At 36.6% G+C, this 18,493-nt stretch overlaps 2 protein-coding genes across 2 annotated transcripts; one reads left to right on the forward strand and one right to left on the reverse strand.

Annotated features, from left to right (window-relative positions):
- Positions 243 to 2,261, reverse strand: LOC104700973. The gene is made up of 6 exons (XM_010416595.2): positions 2,117 to 2,261; positions 1,576 to 1,794; positions 1,373 to 1,502; positions 952 to 1,248; positions 663 to 878; positions 243 to 583 (listed from the first exon to the last, which is right to left on the reverse strand). The coding sequence occupies exons 3-6, from the start codon at positions 1,412 to 1,414 to the stop codon at positions 494 to 496; spliced, it is 645 nt and encodes a 214-aa protein (XP_010414897.1). The 5' UTR covers positions 1,415 to 1,502; positions 1,576 to 1,794; positions 2,117 to 2,261; the 3' UTR covers positions 243 to 493.
- Positions 14,469 to 14,861, forward strand: LOC109125434. Its single transcript, XM_019227053.1, has one exon. The coding sequence runs from the start codon at positions 14,493 to 14,495 to the stop codon at positions 14,859 to 14,861; it is 369 nt and encodes a 122-aa protein (XP_019082598.1). The 5' UTR covers positions 14,469 to 14,492.

The raw sequence follows: 18,493 nt of genomic DNA on the forward strand, positions 1-18,493 counted from the left end.
ATTCCCGACGGTCTCCCGACAGAGTTTACCGACGGATTCCCGACAATTAAAATTATTCATTTCTCTGTTTTTGCTCTGTTATTCTCTATTTTTACCGACGGAATTCCGACGAATGGTTAATGTTTATTATTAATACATATTTTAAAAATATTTAATTTCCTAGTTAGATAAATATTTAAAAATAAATCTAATTTCTTTTGACAACAATTGCTAATTAGGTAATAACATTTAAATTCATAAATTTGGACTACAAAATACAATTTCACAAATCATCCCAAAAATCAAAAAGAAAAAGAAAATGGTGAATAAAACTTAAATATTGTGAAAATAGGTCTAAGAACTTGAATTCACAGGGAACTTTGATCGCATCTCTGCCATGAACGATGCAAGCTCTTCATCTCTCAGCTTGTTCTTCTCATTCTCTTTTTCCATCATCTTCTCAAGAGCTTCAATACGTTCATCTTTTTCTTGGAGGACTCGAAGAAGTTCAGGATCACCGATCATATATTGGTGATGAAGAAGTACGAAGTCTTTTTGCCACATTTCCTAATCCAAAGATTCGACCCTTGGTTTGTGGAGTTTCCTGAAACCAAGAACAATTAGAACAAAATGTATAAAAAGAATCATAAGCAAAAAAACAATTTGAATCAAAGTGTGAGGACCTCAAGAACGAATTGGTTAATCATCTCGGCGGGGATTGGTGTTGGAGAGCCATTTCCATCGGCTGAAGGTTGGGATAACCTAAACTCCTCCATCCTCTTACGAGAATTTTCAATCACTTCCTTAGCCAAAGGGTCTTGAATTTGTTTGGTCTTCTTGTTGGTGTGGGTGTCTTCCATCAACGTTAAGTGATCAGGAGCAACACCATCTCTTTTAGTCTTCAAAACAAATCAAGATGTTTTAATCCAAAGATGAAGTTAACTTTTGAACTACAAAATGTTGAAAACTTACAAGTTGTTTTCCACGGGTATAGTGGCTTGTTGACCCAGAATTGTGCGTTGCTCTCCCTTTGCCACCTCGATTGCTATTCTGGTTCTTAGATTTCTGGGTAGCAGTTTCCTTTGTCTTGGATTGTGCCCAATACTCTTGCAACCCTTCATACACCTTCTCGTTTATTCCCTTTGGAGTTTCTCCTTTCTTCCACTTTTTCTTCCACTCACATAAAGTGTTGGAATATTGAGTGGCTGCCTCTTTGTCAAACTCTCGACGGACTCTAGATGTCAGTTGTGGCTCCCAGGTAAAATCTTGCTACAAGAGTAAAAGAGATGATTAGTCTGATTGCAACATCTTTTAATACTACATGATCATCTCTGTATGTATACAAATTAAGCTTGCCAATAAAGAAATCAAGGTTGAGATAATGTAGTATTACCGCAAACTGTTTCAACCAAAGGTCACAGTCATCACTTGGCATTGAAGAGTATGTTTCCTAAGGTTCTTTGAGGAGTCCACAAATCATCCGATTTAGAGATTTGCTAATGCCGTTACCAGATGCCTCAAACCTACAAAGAAAAATGATCTGAAATATATATGAAAAAATAAGAAATCATAAGTGTTTTAGAGTTTGAGATTTACCATGTAGCATCTCCGATGTAATTGGGATGGAGTTTTGGAAGACGTTCTCGTCCCGGTTGAGAAACGAAATCCTCTATGGTCATTATGACAGGAGGTGAGGCAGCTGTAGGCGATCCCGAAGCTCGTGTGGAGGGGGTTTGAAACTCAGCCCCAGAAGCATTGGGTTCTTCTCGGTTTTGGGTGGAGCGGTTTCGACGAGAACGATATGCTTCGTAGTCCCTTTGAAAAAAAAATATATATAACAGTTATACAAAAATCCAGTGAAAACCCATATAAATAGTAACAAATAGATCAAGTGAACCATCCCTTAATCAATAAATTCCTATTTTTGATTTTAGGAAAACTAAACTTTAACCCAATTCTTAACAATTGAAAAAGCAAAATCATAGTATCTAACAACCCCTTTATCTGACATAGCGAACACCTAATCTAACATGTTTGAACCCAAAATCTTTACTTTTTGAATCAGCCACATATAATGAAATCAAACATTGCAAATCCCAAATCAAACATATTTGAGATAAAATGCTAAAAATCTTACATTGTTGAGTGGTTGTGTTGATATGAGGAACAAACTCAATTGGTTTAAAAGAAAGAAAGAGGGAGAAACGGGAAAAAGAAGAAGTGAACCGGTGAAGAAAAAAATATGGGGGAGGAAGAAGAAATGAGTCGGCTAGGTTGAGAAGAGAAGGTGAAAAGTTTTTGGGCTTACACTAAGTAACCCAATTTTATTAAATAATCCTTCCCGCGATAACCAAAAAATTTCGGAAAAATATCTTCCCGGGTTAAATTTTTGGTTTATCCAACGGAATCCTGACGAAGAATTTTGTTACTACCGACAGTTTCCCGACGGATCTATTAAAAAGTTCAAAAAACTTCGTAAATATAGAAAAATATCTTTACTACTCAATTACCATTACAATAAGTATACTACACAGCTTGCAAATCTGTTCCATTAAAAATAACTATATAAAAAAATAATTTTAAAATTTAGTAAATCATAACATTCAAACTCTTAAGTAACATTCTAAGTGTATATAGAAACACTTATCATGAAATCATGTTAAATTTTTAAAATTTGAACTTATAGTAATATAATAGACCAAAACTGATTGGTTGTGTTTTAAGACATAAGAAATAGTGTTTGTGAATGTGTTAAGTTATAAAGTTTCATATTTCTGTATCCTATACCCTAAACCCATCAGAAATCTGTCAGAAATCTGTTGATATTTACCCGATGGTTTTCCGACAGATTTAAAAACACGTGTTAAATGCGTTTGAATTCATAAACCCGAGAAAACTTTTCGGGCTGTCGGGTATCCGTCGGGAGTTCCCGACAGATTACTAACGGACTTATGGGTTATTCATGTTTTATATATTTACATTTCAATTCTATTTGACAAACTCAATTGTTATGGAGTTTTGGTTAGATTACAAATTATTAAAAAAATTGTTATTATAAATATTGAATTTTTATATCACAAGCCTTTATTATTTGTTTTCTAACTTATTGTCAAATTCTTTTTAATTTTTTTTTGTTAGATCTCATTATTTATATAACAAATTATTGTCAAAATTTAATTATATATGTATTAGATTTATATATAATTTTTTAAGGGTAGATCTAATTAAATTTATTATAAAACTTGCATTACCATAGTGTTTGATCTTTTATTTTTATTCAATAAAATATGAAATTAACATTTATTTTCTACTCGGAGTCTGTTGAATAATCAGAAAAAATTGAGTCTGTATCATCATCAAATTCTCCAATTTCTTCCTCTGACTTTGAATGCACTACTTCATCTCCGAACATTGTGAAGTCAACCACAAGATCAACTTCAAGGGAATGTTCAACCGAAGCCATCTGGCAATTGTCGCTTGTCGTGAGCTGCAACTCCATATACTTGACCTCTTGGGTTTACTGGCGTAATTGTGTTCCATGGGTCGTTCGTGTTTGTAACTCGAGGATAGGTTAAGTAGCATACCTTTAACAAGTAATAAAAATGATTAATTATATATACCATCTAATTAGGCCTGGGCATTCGGGTACCCGTTCGGGTTCGGATCGGGTATTTCGGATTTAGAGATTAAGAACTCGTTCGGGTAATTTACAATTTCGGATACGGGTTCGGATCGGGTTTTTTAGTTCGGTTCGGATCGGATCTTCGGATCCGGGTATTTTGCCCAGGCCTACATCTAATGATGCTTTTCTAATTGAATGTTAAGAAATGAGCATACCTGGTCATCCTGTGATGCAAGAATAAATGGGTCATATTTCATTAACCTTCGTACTGAATTTATTGACGTAACACCAAATTGGTCAACTCTTACGCCATCACCAATTGTGGGATCGTACCAGTCACACACAAACGCAATGCACCGTAGGTTCAACATTCCCGGATATCGAATTTCCAATATTTTTTTAAGGATACCATAGTACACAACATCGTCGGCTTTAACTGATATACCAGAATTAATTGTTGTCCTCCTATCTCCATCATCATGAATCCTAAAAGCATACCCTCTCGTGCAATACCTCGGATATGCCGTTGCAATGTAGTTTGGTCCATTAGAGATCTCTACTAACTATGTTGGAAATGATTGACCTTTTGAAATTCCATCTGATACCTATAAATTTTTTAGAATAATTAATCAATATATCATTTACTATTAATTATTAAAGTTACTTATATAACTTACATAATATTGCAACCAAGTAGCGAAATCCTTCTCTTTAAGCTCCTCAAGTTTATCCTTGGTATATTCCGGATAGTAGAAGCGTATTACATCCATGTAAATCCTGTAAAACAAAAAAAAAATGAAATTATTTATTCTAAACAATTTAATTTTATATACATAAGTATATTTTAAATACTTACCTCTCATAATCAATAATATCCTCACAGTTGGTGAGAATATACATGTGCAAGTGAGTATACTCATGCGCTGAAAGTTTAAAATTCTTCCATTTTCCACTAAGGCGGCCGATTTGAGTAAACAAGCTTGGAACGTATACGGGATATGTTGGTTGCTCGCCACCATCATCATGACGAGAAGGACGTCGACTCTTGGTACGAACTTGCAAAGAAAACTAATATTCCGCAAAGTGTGAGGCTTCTTCATTAATGCTTTGTGCCACAATAGAACCCTCGACTTTGCTTAAATTTTTAACTTTTTTTCTTTAGGTGAAACATGTACCGCTCAAAAGGATACATCCATCGATATTTAACAGGGCCACCAAGTGCTACTTCTAGCGGTAGATGAATAGGTAGATGTTCCATATCATCAAAAAAAGACGATGGAAATATCTTCTCAAGATTGCAAAGAAGAATGAGTATATTTTGTTCCAAATTGCGGATACCGTCAACAGTAAGTGTTCTTGTGGATAAGTCCCAAAAGAAAGCACTAATTCCTACAAAATAGACAAGAGAAAATTTAATATTACTATTGATTATTAATAGATAGAAAATATGTTCATCGTTAACAAAGATCAAACGTACCTACAATTGCTTCGTGCACATTTGTTGGCAGAAGATTGGCAAAAGCAAATGGAAGAAGTCGCTGCATAACAACATGACAATCATGACTCTTCATTCCTATGAATTTTCCTTCTCTAATATCAACACAATTACGCAAGTTAGATGCATAACCGTCAGGGAACTTCACACTATGGGTAATCCAGTTGAAAAAGCCACCTTTGAAGACGCATTTAACCGATATATCGGAACTGGGCATCTCCTGTTTGCCATTATCTCAAGCTCAGGTCTAGAGAAAATATATGGAAAGTCTAATCTAGACTTCAAATTGTCCTTTGTCTTCCCTAGAATATATAGGACGGTGTTCATGAGGTTGTCAAATACATTCTTCTCAGTGTGCATGACATCAAGATTATGTTTTTTAAAAAAGGTCTTTCCAATATGGCAAATCAAAAAGAATGCTCTCTTTATGCCAATTGTGATTTACACCAGCACCATCAACCGGATCATGTCCATTACCACCGACGTCAGGAGTCCTTGCTGCTCCAAAATCTCTAAACTGAGTTAACATAGTCTCACCATCTATAACAGGTGGTGGATCATCGAACACTTTCTTATTCTTCTTAAACAAATTCCTTGAACAACGATAAGGGTGATCAGGTGGTAGGAATCTTCGGTGACAATCAAACCAACATGTCTTGCGTCCATGACTTAATTGGAATGCATCTGTGTTATCTTGACAATATGGACATAATAATCGTCCATGAGTGGTCCATCCAGATAACATACCATATCCTGGAAAATCGCTTATGGTCCACATTAATGCCGCTCGCATCTGAAAATTGTGTTGAGTTGATACATCATATGGTTCAACACCATGCTCTCATAATATTTGCAAATCATAAATCAATGGCTGGAGGAAGATATCAAGTGACCTCTTTGGATGCTCTGGACCGGGAACAAGGATGGAGAGATACAAAACTCTCGACGCATGCACAACGATGGTGGTAGATTGTAAGGTGTTACGATTAACGGCCACAATGAATATTGCCTTCCGTGCTTCTGAAATGGTTTGAAACAATCCGTACAGAGTCCTAAGTAAACATTTCAACGCTCAAACGCAAAATCCGGATACACTGACTGAAAATGTCTCCATGCTTCTGCTTCTGAGGGATGTGTGATCTTTCCTTCTTCTCTTCTATGCTCTGCATGCCATCTCATTGGCTCAGATGTACGTTCAGATTGGTATAACCTCTTTAACCTGTCTGCTAAGGGTAAATACCACACTCGTTTATAAGGAACGGGAACCCTGCCACTTGTTTCTTGAAACCGTGGTTTGCGGCACCATATGCATCTTCTACGGTTTTCGTCTTGTCTCTAGTATATCATGCAATTGTCGATGCACACATCTATTACCTGATACGGCAACCCAAGACCAGCAACCAGTTTTTGAACCTCGTAGTATGAAGCTGGTGAAATATTATCTTCAGGCAAAACGTCTTTCAGAAAATCTGCTATCGCATCCACACAGTCTCCGCTAAATTGTAGTCTGTCTTAATCGTCATCAATCTACTTGCAGATGATAAAGGAGAATGAGCCTCTCTACATCCTGGGTATAGTGGTTGTTTCGCTGCATCTAACATTCCAAAAAACTTTCGGATTTCTAAATTAGGTTCCTCTATCCTATCTCCATCACCACTAGTCGACTGCATATTTTCCCTATATGCATCATTCACCATCTGAAAAGTACCTACACTAAAATCTATATCCATTCTCTGTTCTTCTAAACTAGCAGCAATATTTGGTTCGCTAGTACTAGCATAATCCGACCGTTCTCCATGAAGAAACCAAATCTTATAACCAGTCATATACCCATTGCAATACAAGTGATTCCACACTAAATCAATCCTAATATTATGAGAATTTCGGCAAAGAGCACATGGACATTTCAACTTACGTGTTTTCTTAACTTCCGGTTGCTGACAAGCCAATTCCATGAACTCGCCTACGCCTCTTGCATACTCATCTCTTAGTAAGTTTGATTCTGGATCCATCATTGGTTCATCCATCCACGATCTAAAATAAGAAGACATTTTTTCTCGTTTTTTATTTGGAGAGCAAGAAAAATATAGTAAGAACAAGTTTGTTTTGAGAATGAGTCCCCATACTTATTTATAGAAATCATTTCCGTCGAGAATCCGTCGGTATGTCGTCGAAAAATGGTCGGCCATTCTTGTCGTTCAAACGGCTAAAACAACGGTTACAAAACGGTAACAAAAGCCCGATGGATCACCGGCAATTTTAAAACGACTATAATAATGGTAACAAATGACCATTGGAATACCAACTGAGTTCTGACGAAATAGTCTAAAAGACTTAATCTGTCAGTGTTCCGTCGGGATATGGTCCAGAATTCCCAACGGAACAAATCCCGTCGGTAATTCCCGACGGATTACCAGCAAATTACAACGATTGAATTATCGTCTTAAATCAGTCGAGAATCCATTAGAAATAGCCGACGGGATAAGGTCCGTCGGAAATCGCATTGTTTTCCTGTAGTGTAAAAGTCCGCTAACGTTTCAAAACAACTACTAGCTAATACCAATGCTCATTTCTTCTCGTATAAATATAAGTAAGGGAGGTTAATATTGTTTATCATTTAGAAACATACTCGAGAAAGAATCATTTGTACCAATATTATATTTGAATCTTCCTAACTCCTTCATCATGGCTATCAAAAACATGTTTTTTCTTGTTGCGGTTGTATGCAATGTGGTTTCGGTAAATGCTCAGCTACCATTTCCATTCCAACCGAGTCCTGTTATACCGGGATTTCCTGATATAACAAAATGTTGGTCAATGTTGATGGATATTCCTGGATGCATTGCTGAGATTTCTCAATCAATAATCACTAGAAAGTTTGGTAGCATAGGTCAAGCTTACTGCAAGGCATTTTTGGAAGTCGCAGCCAATTGCATCCCAAAATTTTCGTTAATCCATTTTTCCCTCCTATGTTGAAGGAACAATGCTTAAGAATTTCTGGCGCAGTTCCTCCTACCACAAAGTAGAATTTTTAAAATAGTTATGTTTTAAACCATTTGTTCGTTTTAGTTTTAGTTGATCAATAACATTGATTTAATGATATTGTATGCAATATAACGATGATGTTTTTTTCGATTATTCAATGATATATTCAGTCACTCTTCAAAACTACAAAATCATACTCTATGATTTTGCCAAGCCTCATTATCTAAGCTGCGTGAAAGTTATTTCACTTCCAAAAAACCATTACAGAACAACTTCCAAAAACATTACAGAACACTTCCAAAAAAAAACTCAAGTCACAGCCACAACTAAAACTACCAACAGGTCTTAGTTTTTTGTGAATGGTTTTAGTAAGGGAACAAGCCAGATTGCTAAAGCCGTCTAGCTGAACTGAAATTTATCATAAGCCCACCCAAGCTGAACCGTAAAGGCATTTACAATTTCAGTTGCAAACAAGGGTACAAATGAGTCTATTCTATGATTCTATCAAGCGGAAGCTATACTTCCAATTGTACTAGCTAGACCTAGAGATATCAATTCACAGTTCACTTTCGAAAGTACCCGACTCGTTTTTTTAATAATAAATAATAATAATAATAAATATTTTACAATTTTTTTAATAATAATAATAAATAATAATAATAATAATAATAATTATAATAATAATAAAAAAAAAATATTGTACAACTAGTAGTTTCATACCCAATAACCACCTATCACACCAAACAACGGAAATAACATAACCAATAAATAACCAATAATTCAATAATAAACAATCAGTATTAATTCCAAATCATAATCTAATGTTCCAATCAACATAAACCAGAGAACCAACAATCCTAAACAATATTCTAGAACTCAACTCTAGCAACCTAACAAAAGGCAGACAACCAAGAGAGCCACTAGAACATCCTCCTATTCATTGCCTTGACTCCACGATCACACTTTGCATTTACCTGCACCCCAAACACAAATTTAGATGCATGAGTATTTAATAAACACTCAGTGAGACAATCCTCCCATCTATTAGCTCTTGGAGTTGACCGACACTACTCCACAGTGTCGACCGACACTACCCCATAGTGTCGACCGATGCTGCTCACTAGTGTCAACCAACACCTACTGGTGTCGATCGACACTGACTCTGCAATCGAGAATTGCTCGAAGCCGAGAGTCGCATCTCGCCTCCAATCACCACCAAATCATCCAATACTCAAATTCCAAGCCGTATGCACCCGTAGGAACCTATAACAACCATTCCCAGCAAGAAAAACACACAAAACAACAACAAACAAGCAAGAACAAAGGAATCTAAGGTTAGATCAGCTATGGTCATGCAATCACCTCTTTGCAGGAAGTTTCTGACCAACAATGACGAATCTCACACTCCCAGCAAGCTTCTTTCACCCTCCTAGCCTCAGATTCCCCAAGAACAGCCAACAATCTTCTCAAAAATCACCAAAAACTCAAGAACTCTTCTTTCTCTCTTTTTCTCTCAAAACGATGAAACGGCGACAAACAAAACATGCCAAAACCCTTTTCAGTCGACCAAACACTTAAATAGCTCGGTTTAATGGTTTTCCCTAAATCAAACTGGTCCAAATCGATAATTAAATCGAACTGGTCGAACCAAAACATAGATTCGTCCTCGAATCTCGAACAACTATCAGCCAAGGACTCTCCTGCAACCCTCTCCACGGTCCGCACTCCTCCGACCGATCTACGAAAGGTCACCTCTAGGCGATAGACTCACGTTTCAGGCGTTATTTGCTCTCGACTTTTGGACTTTCCTATACTCATAGGTCTTAACCTTGAGTTTTTATTGGCTCCTCATTAGGTCTAAGCCTGCATGCCATAATATAAGGAATTCCAATATTCGTCTCTCGGGTTGCCACCCTACAGCCCGCCCCGGATCGTCATCCGAAGTCGATATACCAACCATACTCTCAAGCCACAAAGTCTCAGAATATGGCAGTACTAGGAGAATTAAAATCCCCCAAGAGTCACGAGAAAACAATTCTGAACACGTTTGAGTCCTGTCCCTAACTAGGTTTCCTTCTCGTGGCTTGCGTAAAACATCACAATGTCTTACCAACCACATATCCCCTCACTGGAATACCTCATGACCACACAAGGATCATATACATGCCACAAGGGCCGCCACAAAGGCCAAACAAATGTCCTAAATAGGATCACCACCAAGGCCAAACAAATGTCCTAAACAGGACCGCCACAAAGGCCAAAAAAATGTCCTCAACAAGGGCGTCACAAAGACCAATTGTCCGAAAGATCGTCACGAAGACCACTTGCCCCAAACGACCATCACGAAGACCATACATCCCAAAGGACCGTCACGAAGACCATTCATCCCAAATGATTGCTTCAACAGGCCACACATCCCGAATGATTGCTTCAACAGGCCACACATCCCGAAAGACCATCACAAAGACCATACATCCTGAAGGACCGCCTAAACAGGCACATTGGCTAAACAACCTGCCACAAAGGCCACACAATTGGCTAAACAGCTCGCGACAAAGGCCACACAATGTCTCAAAAGACCAACACACACGGCACAATGACTCAAAAGTCCGCCACGAAGGCCATACAAGCCCCACCAAGGCTCACAACCACTAAAAATGGACAAATTCTAACTCACATCAAACTTTCCATTTTTAGAACTTTCCACATTTGGAAACTTTCCTCTTTTAGAAACTTCTTTTTCAAGAAACTTTTCCCCTTAGCCACACTCCACGAGAATTTTGTACTCCCAACACCACCTCATCTTGTTACTTAGTTGCACAACCAACCACCCCGAAGCGACCAAGTAAACAAGAGAGATGGGCTGGAATACTCCATTCCCGCTCCAGCCACGGACTACACCTGGGACCAGCTAGACAAGTTCAAGTGGCGACCTGCTTCTCAAACCACTTCTTGAACCTTGCCTTCATCCTCGCCTCTGGCTCCCAAGTCTGCTCCTCAACACCATCATAGTCCCAAAGGACTCTCATCAAAGGAATCTTCTTCTTCTGAAGTTCCTTGATCCTCCTCTCAAGAACCCTCACTGGTCTCGCCTCCAAAGTCATGTTAGGTTGAAGATCCTCAGAATCTTAGCCAACAACTGATCATCCTCATGGAGGTACTTCCGCAACATAGACACATAGAAAACCTTGTGGAACGCACGCATAACCTCAGGCAACTCCAACTTATATGCTACCGGTTCCACCCGCTCAATCACTGTGAACGGACCCATATACCTCGAATTCAACTTAGTCTCAGTCAATGACCTGTTCGAACCTCGCAACATGGCCATCTTGAGATACACTCTGTCTCCTACCTGAAACTCAAGTTCTCTCCTCCTCCTATCGTCATAACTCCTCTGCCGATCCTGAGCTTCCTTCATGTTCAGCTTGAGAACCCGAATCTTCTCTGAGGTATCCTGAACAAAACTAGCACCATACATGCTCCTCTCCCCCCACCTGAGTCCAGCATAACGGTATACGACACGACCTCCCATACAAAGCCTCATAAGGTGTCATCCCAATACTCGCCTGGTAGCTGTTGTTGTAAGCAAACTCTTCCAGGTTGAGGTGATCTGCCCAATGGCCACCCCAATCCAACACACACATCCTCAGTAAATCCTCTAACGTCTGGATTGCGCTCTCTGACTGCCCATCTATCTGGGGATGATAAGTTGTACTCATATGCACCTCCAACCGGTCCAATGCCTCTCTCGGAAAGTACTTGCGGTTGAACTCCTCCACAAAGTCAACCCAAGTCATCTCCCTCTGCACTCTCCTAGCAGCCACTGATCTCCACCACACCTGAGCATCATCGATCAAATTGTGAACCCCTATGTCCACCCAGAACTCCTCAAGACATCTCAGAGTCTGGAAGTTACGTTCCTTACTCGTCCTCCACGCATCTGCCGCAGTAGGATTTGTACGGCCCAAAAACCACGTAGTATCAATGCCACGCATCTCCCTCATGATAGACAATTAACGACTATGTGCTCCTACATCCGCAGCCACTAACTGCCGCTCCTCCGCCACCACTGGTGGCACTACCTAAGCCTGAGCCGGTACCACTGTTGGCAACCGCTCCAAAACCTGTGCTAACAAGCCCGCAAGATCAACTCCAGGGACTCCACCTGCTAGGACTCCCACACCCGGAACCTAGCATCACCGGCCACTCGAGCACCAACACCGCTCCCCCCAGCCACACTCCTAGAATCCTCCTGGAAACCCTGCGACTTGCCAACACCCTCAGCTATCACACTCTGGTCCACAGTATCACTAACTGCTGGGACTCTGCCCCTTCAATGACCACGACCGCGTCAACGACCATGACCGCGTCCTCGACCACGACCAGCAACAACATCCTCTCTAACCATCTGCACTACCATGAATAGAAGGCTAAGCAAGCAATTTAAACAGAACACAAAAACATAAACTCACCGTAAAATCACACAGTAGGCTTGAAGAGGATGTTCTAGGACTCCATGCCACAAACAATTGACTAACTCACATAATCAATCAAAGCATGTAAATCCCAAACATCTACAGCACAAAGCCTAGTGAACCCAAACCTAGAACCGTAAGAGCTCTAATACCAAACTGAAACGACCCGACCCATTTTTTTTAATAATAATTAATAATAATAATAATAATAATAATAATAATAATAATAATAATAATAATAATAATAAATACTCTACAACTAGTGGTCTCATACTCACTAGCCACCTAACCATAATCACAACAAACAGCGGAAATAACAGAACCAATAAATAACCAATAATCCAACAGTAAACAATTTGTATTAATTCCAAATCATAAACTAATGTTCCAATAACCATAAACCAGAGAACCAACAATCCTAAACAACATTCTAGCACTCAACTCTAGCAACCTAACAGAAGCCAGACAACCAAGCGAGCCACTAGAACATCCTCCTCTTCATTGTCTTGATTCCAAGATCACCCTTTGCCTTTACCTGCATCACAAACACAAATTGAGATGCATGAGTATTTAATAAACACTCAGTGAGGCAATCCATCCATCTACTAGGCTATACACACAAGCAACTGAGATACCAATGTCCAAAAATAATCAACAAACAAAACAAACAAACCAGGAAGCAAACATAGTCTCACTGGAAGGGAAGTGTTGACAGACACCAGCGAAGTGTCGACCGACACTGGCTCTTAGTGCCTACCAACACTACCCCACAGTGTCGACCGATGCTGCTCACTGGTGTCGACCGACACCCTCCTGGTGTCGATCGACACTGACTCTGGAATCCTGAACCGCTCGAAGCCCAGAGTCGCATCTCGCCTCCAATCACCACCAAATCATCCAATACTCAAATCCCAAGCCGTAGGCATCCGTAGAAACCTATAGCAACCATTCCCAGCAAGAAAAATATACAAAACAACAACACACAAGCAAGAACAAAGGAATCTCAGGCCTAGATCAACCATGGTCATGCACTCACCTATTTGCAAGATGTTTCTGACCAACAATAACGAATCTTACACTCCCAGCAAGCTTCTATCACCCTCCTAGCCTTAGATTCCCCAAGAACAGCCAACAATCTTCTCAAAAATCACAAAAAACTCAAGAACTCTTCTTTCTCTCTTTTTCTCTCAAAACGATGAAACGACGACAAACAAAACTTGCCAAAACTCTTCTCTGTCGACCAAACACTTAAATAACTCGATTAAATGGTTTTTTCTAAACCAAACCAGTCCAAATCGATAATTAACTCGAACTGGTCAAACTAGAAAATAATGGTGTCGATCGACACCCATCCCCAAAACGCATAGTTTTGGTTCGCGGATGTTACAACCTTTCAAGTTCTCATGGTACTAATGCTAACAACATATGGGCACGAAAATCTCACCCCCTATTGAAATTTTCTAACGACAAGTCATTGAAAAGTTCATCAAGCGTATGAAACTTTTAGAAACCAAACCTAAATAAGATCGATTCGAAATTAAAATAAAAATGTAAACCGGTTTATTGGTTGCTAAATTTATAAAATGGCTACGCAAGATCTAATACCCACATGAGTTCCGTTTCATTCCATATAATAAGCAAAGATCGTTCATCATTCAAAAATGTATGGAGCATTAAACATTAAACATATATTTGGCGATACACGTTAAAACTTAAAATTTATCAACTTAAGTATACTATGAACGGCTAAATTAAATCTAATATCAATTGTAGTTAAAATTCAAAGGCGTTTTGTCAACGTAATTAATACGGTAACTTTTTCTCTTCCCATATAAATAAACATCTGCTGTACTATCGTTCATCCATCAAAACCAAGCTTGATAAAGAAACATATTTGAAGGGTATTTTTTGTTCCCTAGTGCAATATCTCATCATGTCTATCAAAAATGTTGTTTTTCTTCTGGCAGCCATATGCGTTGTGGTCTCCGTAAATGCTCAACTACCACAGTTTCCAGCTCCGTTTCCTTTTCCATTTCCATTTCAACCAATTCCAGGAATGTCAGGATTACCTGATATAACAAAATGTTGGTCAGTAGTGATGGATATTCCTAGATGCGTTACAGAGATTGCTCAATCGATATTCACTGGAAGGTTCAGTAACATAGGTCCTGCTTGTTGCAAAGCATTTTTGGATGTGGAAGCCAATTGCATGCCAAAAATTTCATTTATTCCGTTTTTTCCTCCTATGCTAAAAGAACAATGTTTAAGAACTGCTGGTGCAGCCCCTCCTACTCCAAAATAGAGTTTAGATTTTATAATCTCTGTCGTTTTTTACTTTTCAAAAATTTTATAATAATTTAGCTAATTCAACATGTTCAACTCCAAAAAAAAAAAATACAACGATATTATAATAGCATTTGAGAAGTTTTTTTTTTTTACCGTTGTTTAGTTATCCTTTACTCGTCATGAATACACAAACTATTTTCTTTTGAAAACTATCGTAGAACCTAAACTTTGATCTCAAAAACTTTACATTAATAATTTAGCTAATTCAACATGTTATCTCTAAAAAAAATCAATGATATAATAATAGCATTTCAGAAGTTTTGTCTTTTTTTTTAAACCGTTGTTTAGTTATCCTTTAGTTAACATAAATAGCACCGTTCAAATGTACCATATCTCATCGAACATGGAGTCCATACATGTTTTTTACTTTCCCTGTACGGAGAATATGCAGGGAATTTTCGACGTCGTCAATGGCTTTTCTTATTTGCCTCCCAAAAAGTCATGGACTATGATTCACAATTTTTCTATTTGATGAGAATGTTTACATGACTTTTTTTATGAAGAAAAGAATATAGAATCCTTAACCAATAACAGAATAGTTGAATTCATTAACAATCCAAGATTCTTTTGTTTTACTTGAATAACATTAGATTTATGAAGATTTTAGATAACTTTTTACAAATCCACAACTAATAACACCAAATTTTTAAAGAGTTTTAAAAAGTCTTGAATAACAACATATTTTACATAACTTTTAAAGTCATTAAAATTCTCATTAAATCCCAAACCAATAACCCCCCCTAATTGTTTCTAGGAATATTTGTATTCTAGCACACTTTTCTATAAAAAAATAACATTTTAATACACTTTTGGACCACAACACACTTTTCTTATAGTGTTTTACTTTCTTATCCTCTAACTATTTGTGCACAAAAAAAAAGAAAAAAAAAATCCTCTAACTATCTCTCCAAACACATTACTATATAGTTTCATTATTCTTTTATTTTTTATTTTTTAATCTATTTCTAGTTAACACTTGGTTAGAGAGTTTTTTCAGTGAAATCTTTCTCTTAAGATCAAAGGATTGAGGCACCAGATTCCAAGTGTTTCTAGCACAAAAACCAGTAATATAATTTCCAAAACTTTCTTTACTAGTTAAGAACAACATCAATAAATTCAGAAATTTATAAAATCGTTTGATAGTTAACCATGACTACTTTATCAAACCACAAATTGTTTAATTAATTAGGTATTCATATGTTTTTTCTCTGATTATCCAAAAATAAGTATCCATCTATGCATGTTAACCATCCACATAATAGTGAACAACATCAATGAATTTGGAAATTTATAAAGAATGTAATACAAGAAGTCAAAAATTTGGCATACTTTAAGGTTTAGGGTTTACTGGTTAGGGTATGTCAATTTCATGTTTTCTAGTAAAAGGTCTTCAGATTTGGCTATATTTGTTAAAATTGCTATGACATTAAATTTATGATTATGGTTTATGATCTAAGGTTAAGGTCTAAAGTTTAGAATTTACGCTTTAGGGTTTAGATTTTAGGGTTTAGGAATTAAGGTTTAGGGTTTAGGGTTTAAGGTTAGGGTTTAAGGTTTAGGGTTCAGGTTTACGGTTTAGAGGTTTAGGGTTTGAGGTTTCGTATAGGATATAATAATGAATGGTTTCGTGCTTATATTTTTAGGGGATATGATGAGGTTAAAATTTTTTGATAGTTAACAATGACTACTTCACCAAAACACAAGTAGTTTTTAATGGACGTGTATAACTCATCCATGTGGAGTTGATTTTAACATGAAAGATTAAAATCGATTGATAGTTAATCATGACTACTTTACCAAACCACACGTTGTTTAATTAGTTAGGTATTCGTATTGTTTTTTATTTGGTCATCCAAAAATAAGTATCTATCTATGCATATTAACCATCCACATAATCGCGAACAACATCAACGAATTTGGAAATTTATAAAGAATATAATGCAAGTTATAAAAATTTGGTCTAATTTAAGGTTCAAAGTTTACAGGTTGGGGTAGGTCAATTTCATGTTTTTTAGTAAAAGATCTTCATATTTGGATACATTTGTTAAAATTGCTATGAAACTACATTTATGATTATGTTTATGATCTAAGGTTAAGGTTTATAGTTTAGGATTTAGGCTTTAGGGTTTAGGGCTTAGAGGTTTATGGTTTAGGGTTTAGGATATGATATGATGAACGGTTTCATGCTTAGGTTTTTTTGGGATATGATGACGTTAAAATTGTTTGATAGTTAACAATGACTACGTCACCAAAACATAAATAGTTTTTAGTCGACGTGTATAACTCATCGTCCATGTGGACTTGATTTTAGAATAAGTATAGTATCCACATAATAAGACATTTTTAGCATCCACATAACAATAAACAAATGTTCAACTATAATTGGATAATATGTATTATAAATATTTATTTTAAATATAGTAAAAGGATCTCAAATTGTAGAAAAAATAAAATTATAATGAATCATAAAAAAAAATCCAAAATATATGTCATAATAATTAAATAAAATGATTACAAAGAGAGTATGAGAAAAAAGTGAAAAATAGAAAGAAAAAAAATGTGACAGAAAATCTTGTTCATTGAATTTTAACTAATAGTTTCAATCCAATTGTTCTTATTCTTTGTGACAAATCTTTTCAAATCTACTTTTCACATTTTTTTACTCATGTTGTGGTACACGCTCATTTCTAGCTGTTGGATCAATTTTTTTGTTAAAATCGGACGGACTATAATACAAATTGTTTTTTTTCTATCTAGTTATACTTTATCTTACATGATGAGAGTTAATTGTATTAAAATTATGTGAACAGTGGAAAAGTTGACAAAAAAATGTCCGAGAGACAGAAAATAAGTCAAATGAACATACTTTTATAGAAAGTATTATTGTTTCTACTGGAAAAATAAAACATACTTTTAAGTCAAATGAACATACTTTTATAAAAAATCTCCCTTGTTTCTACTGGAAAAAAAAATTTATTATTGTTTTCAATGAGCTTGTTACAGAAAAAAACATGCAACATTGTTGTTCGTATCTCAAACATGTGGGAAGTACACAAACTATTTTCTCTTGAAAACTATAGTTGAACCCAAACTTTAATCGCTAATTAGATGTTTCTGATATCACTGTTCCCCATCATCAAAAGAGAAAAAGCCGACGGGAAAAAGAAAACCATAATAGAAGGCATCATCACACTCGGGATCGAGTTCCGGTTCCTACGAATGTAGGAATTTGGCTAATGGGCCGGTTAGTTTTGGCCCAATGGTTAACAAAAAAAAAAAAAAAAAACCATAGTACGTCCTTTTCTTCTTAATTTTTTAATTAATTAAATTGATTTGGTTTTAGATTAGGTTTACTTTATTTTAGTGTTTTGGTAGTTAGGTAAAAAACAGTACACTAAACAAAATCAAAGTTCGTAGGTAATTAGATGAAAATTCTTATTCTATGGAAAAATATATTTTTAACTACGGATTAAAAAAGATATACAAGTTAAAAAGTATTTTTTTCGGAGACATCTAACTTAGAATCAAAGTTTTTGCTCTATATGACTTGATAAGATAGTTTTCAGAGAGAAATAGGTCGTCAATAGC

The sequence above is a fragment of the Camelina sativa genome, chromosome 7 (genome assembly GCF_000633955.1).
Source record: "Camelina sativa cultivar DH55 chromosome 7, Cs, whole genome shotgun sequence".
Lineage (NCBI taxonomy): Eukaryota > Viridiplantae > Streptophyta > Magnoliopsida > Brassicales > Brassicaceae > Camelina > Camelina sativa.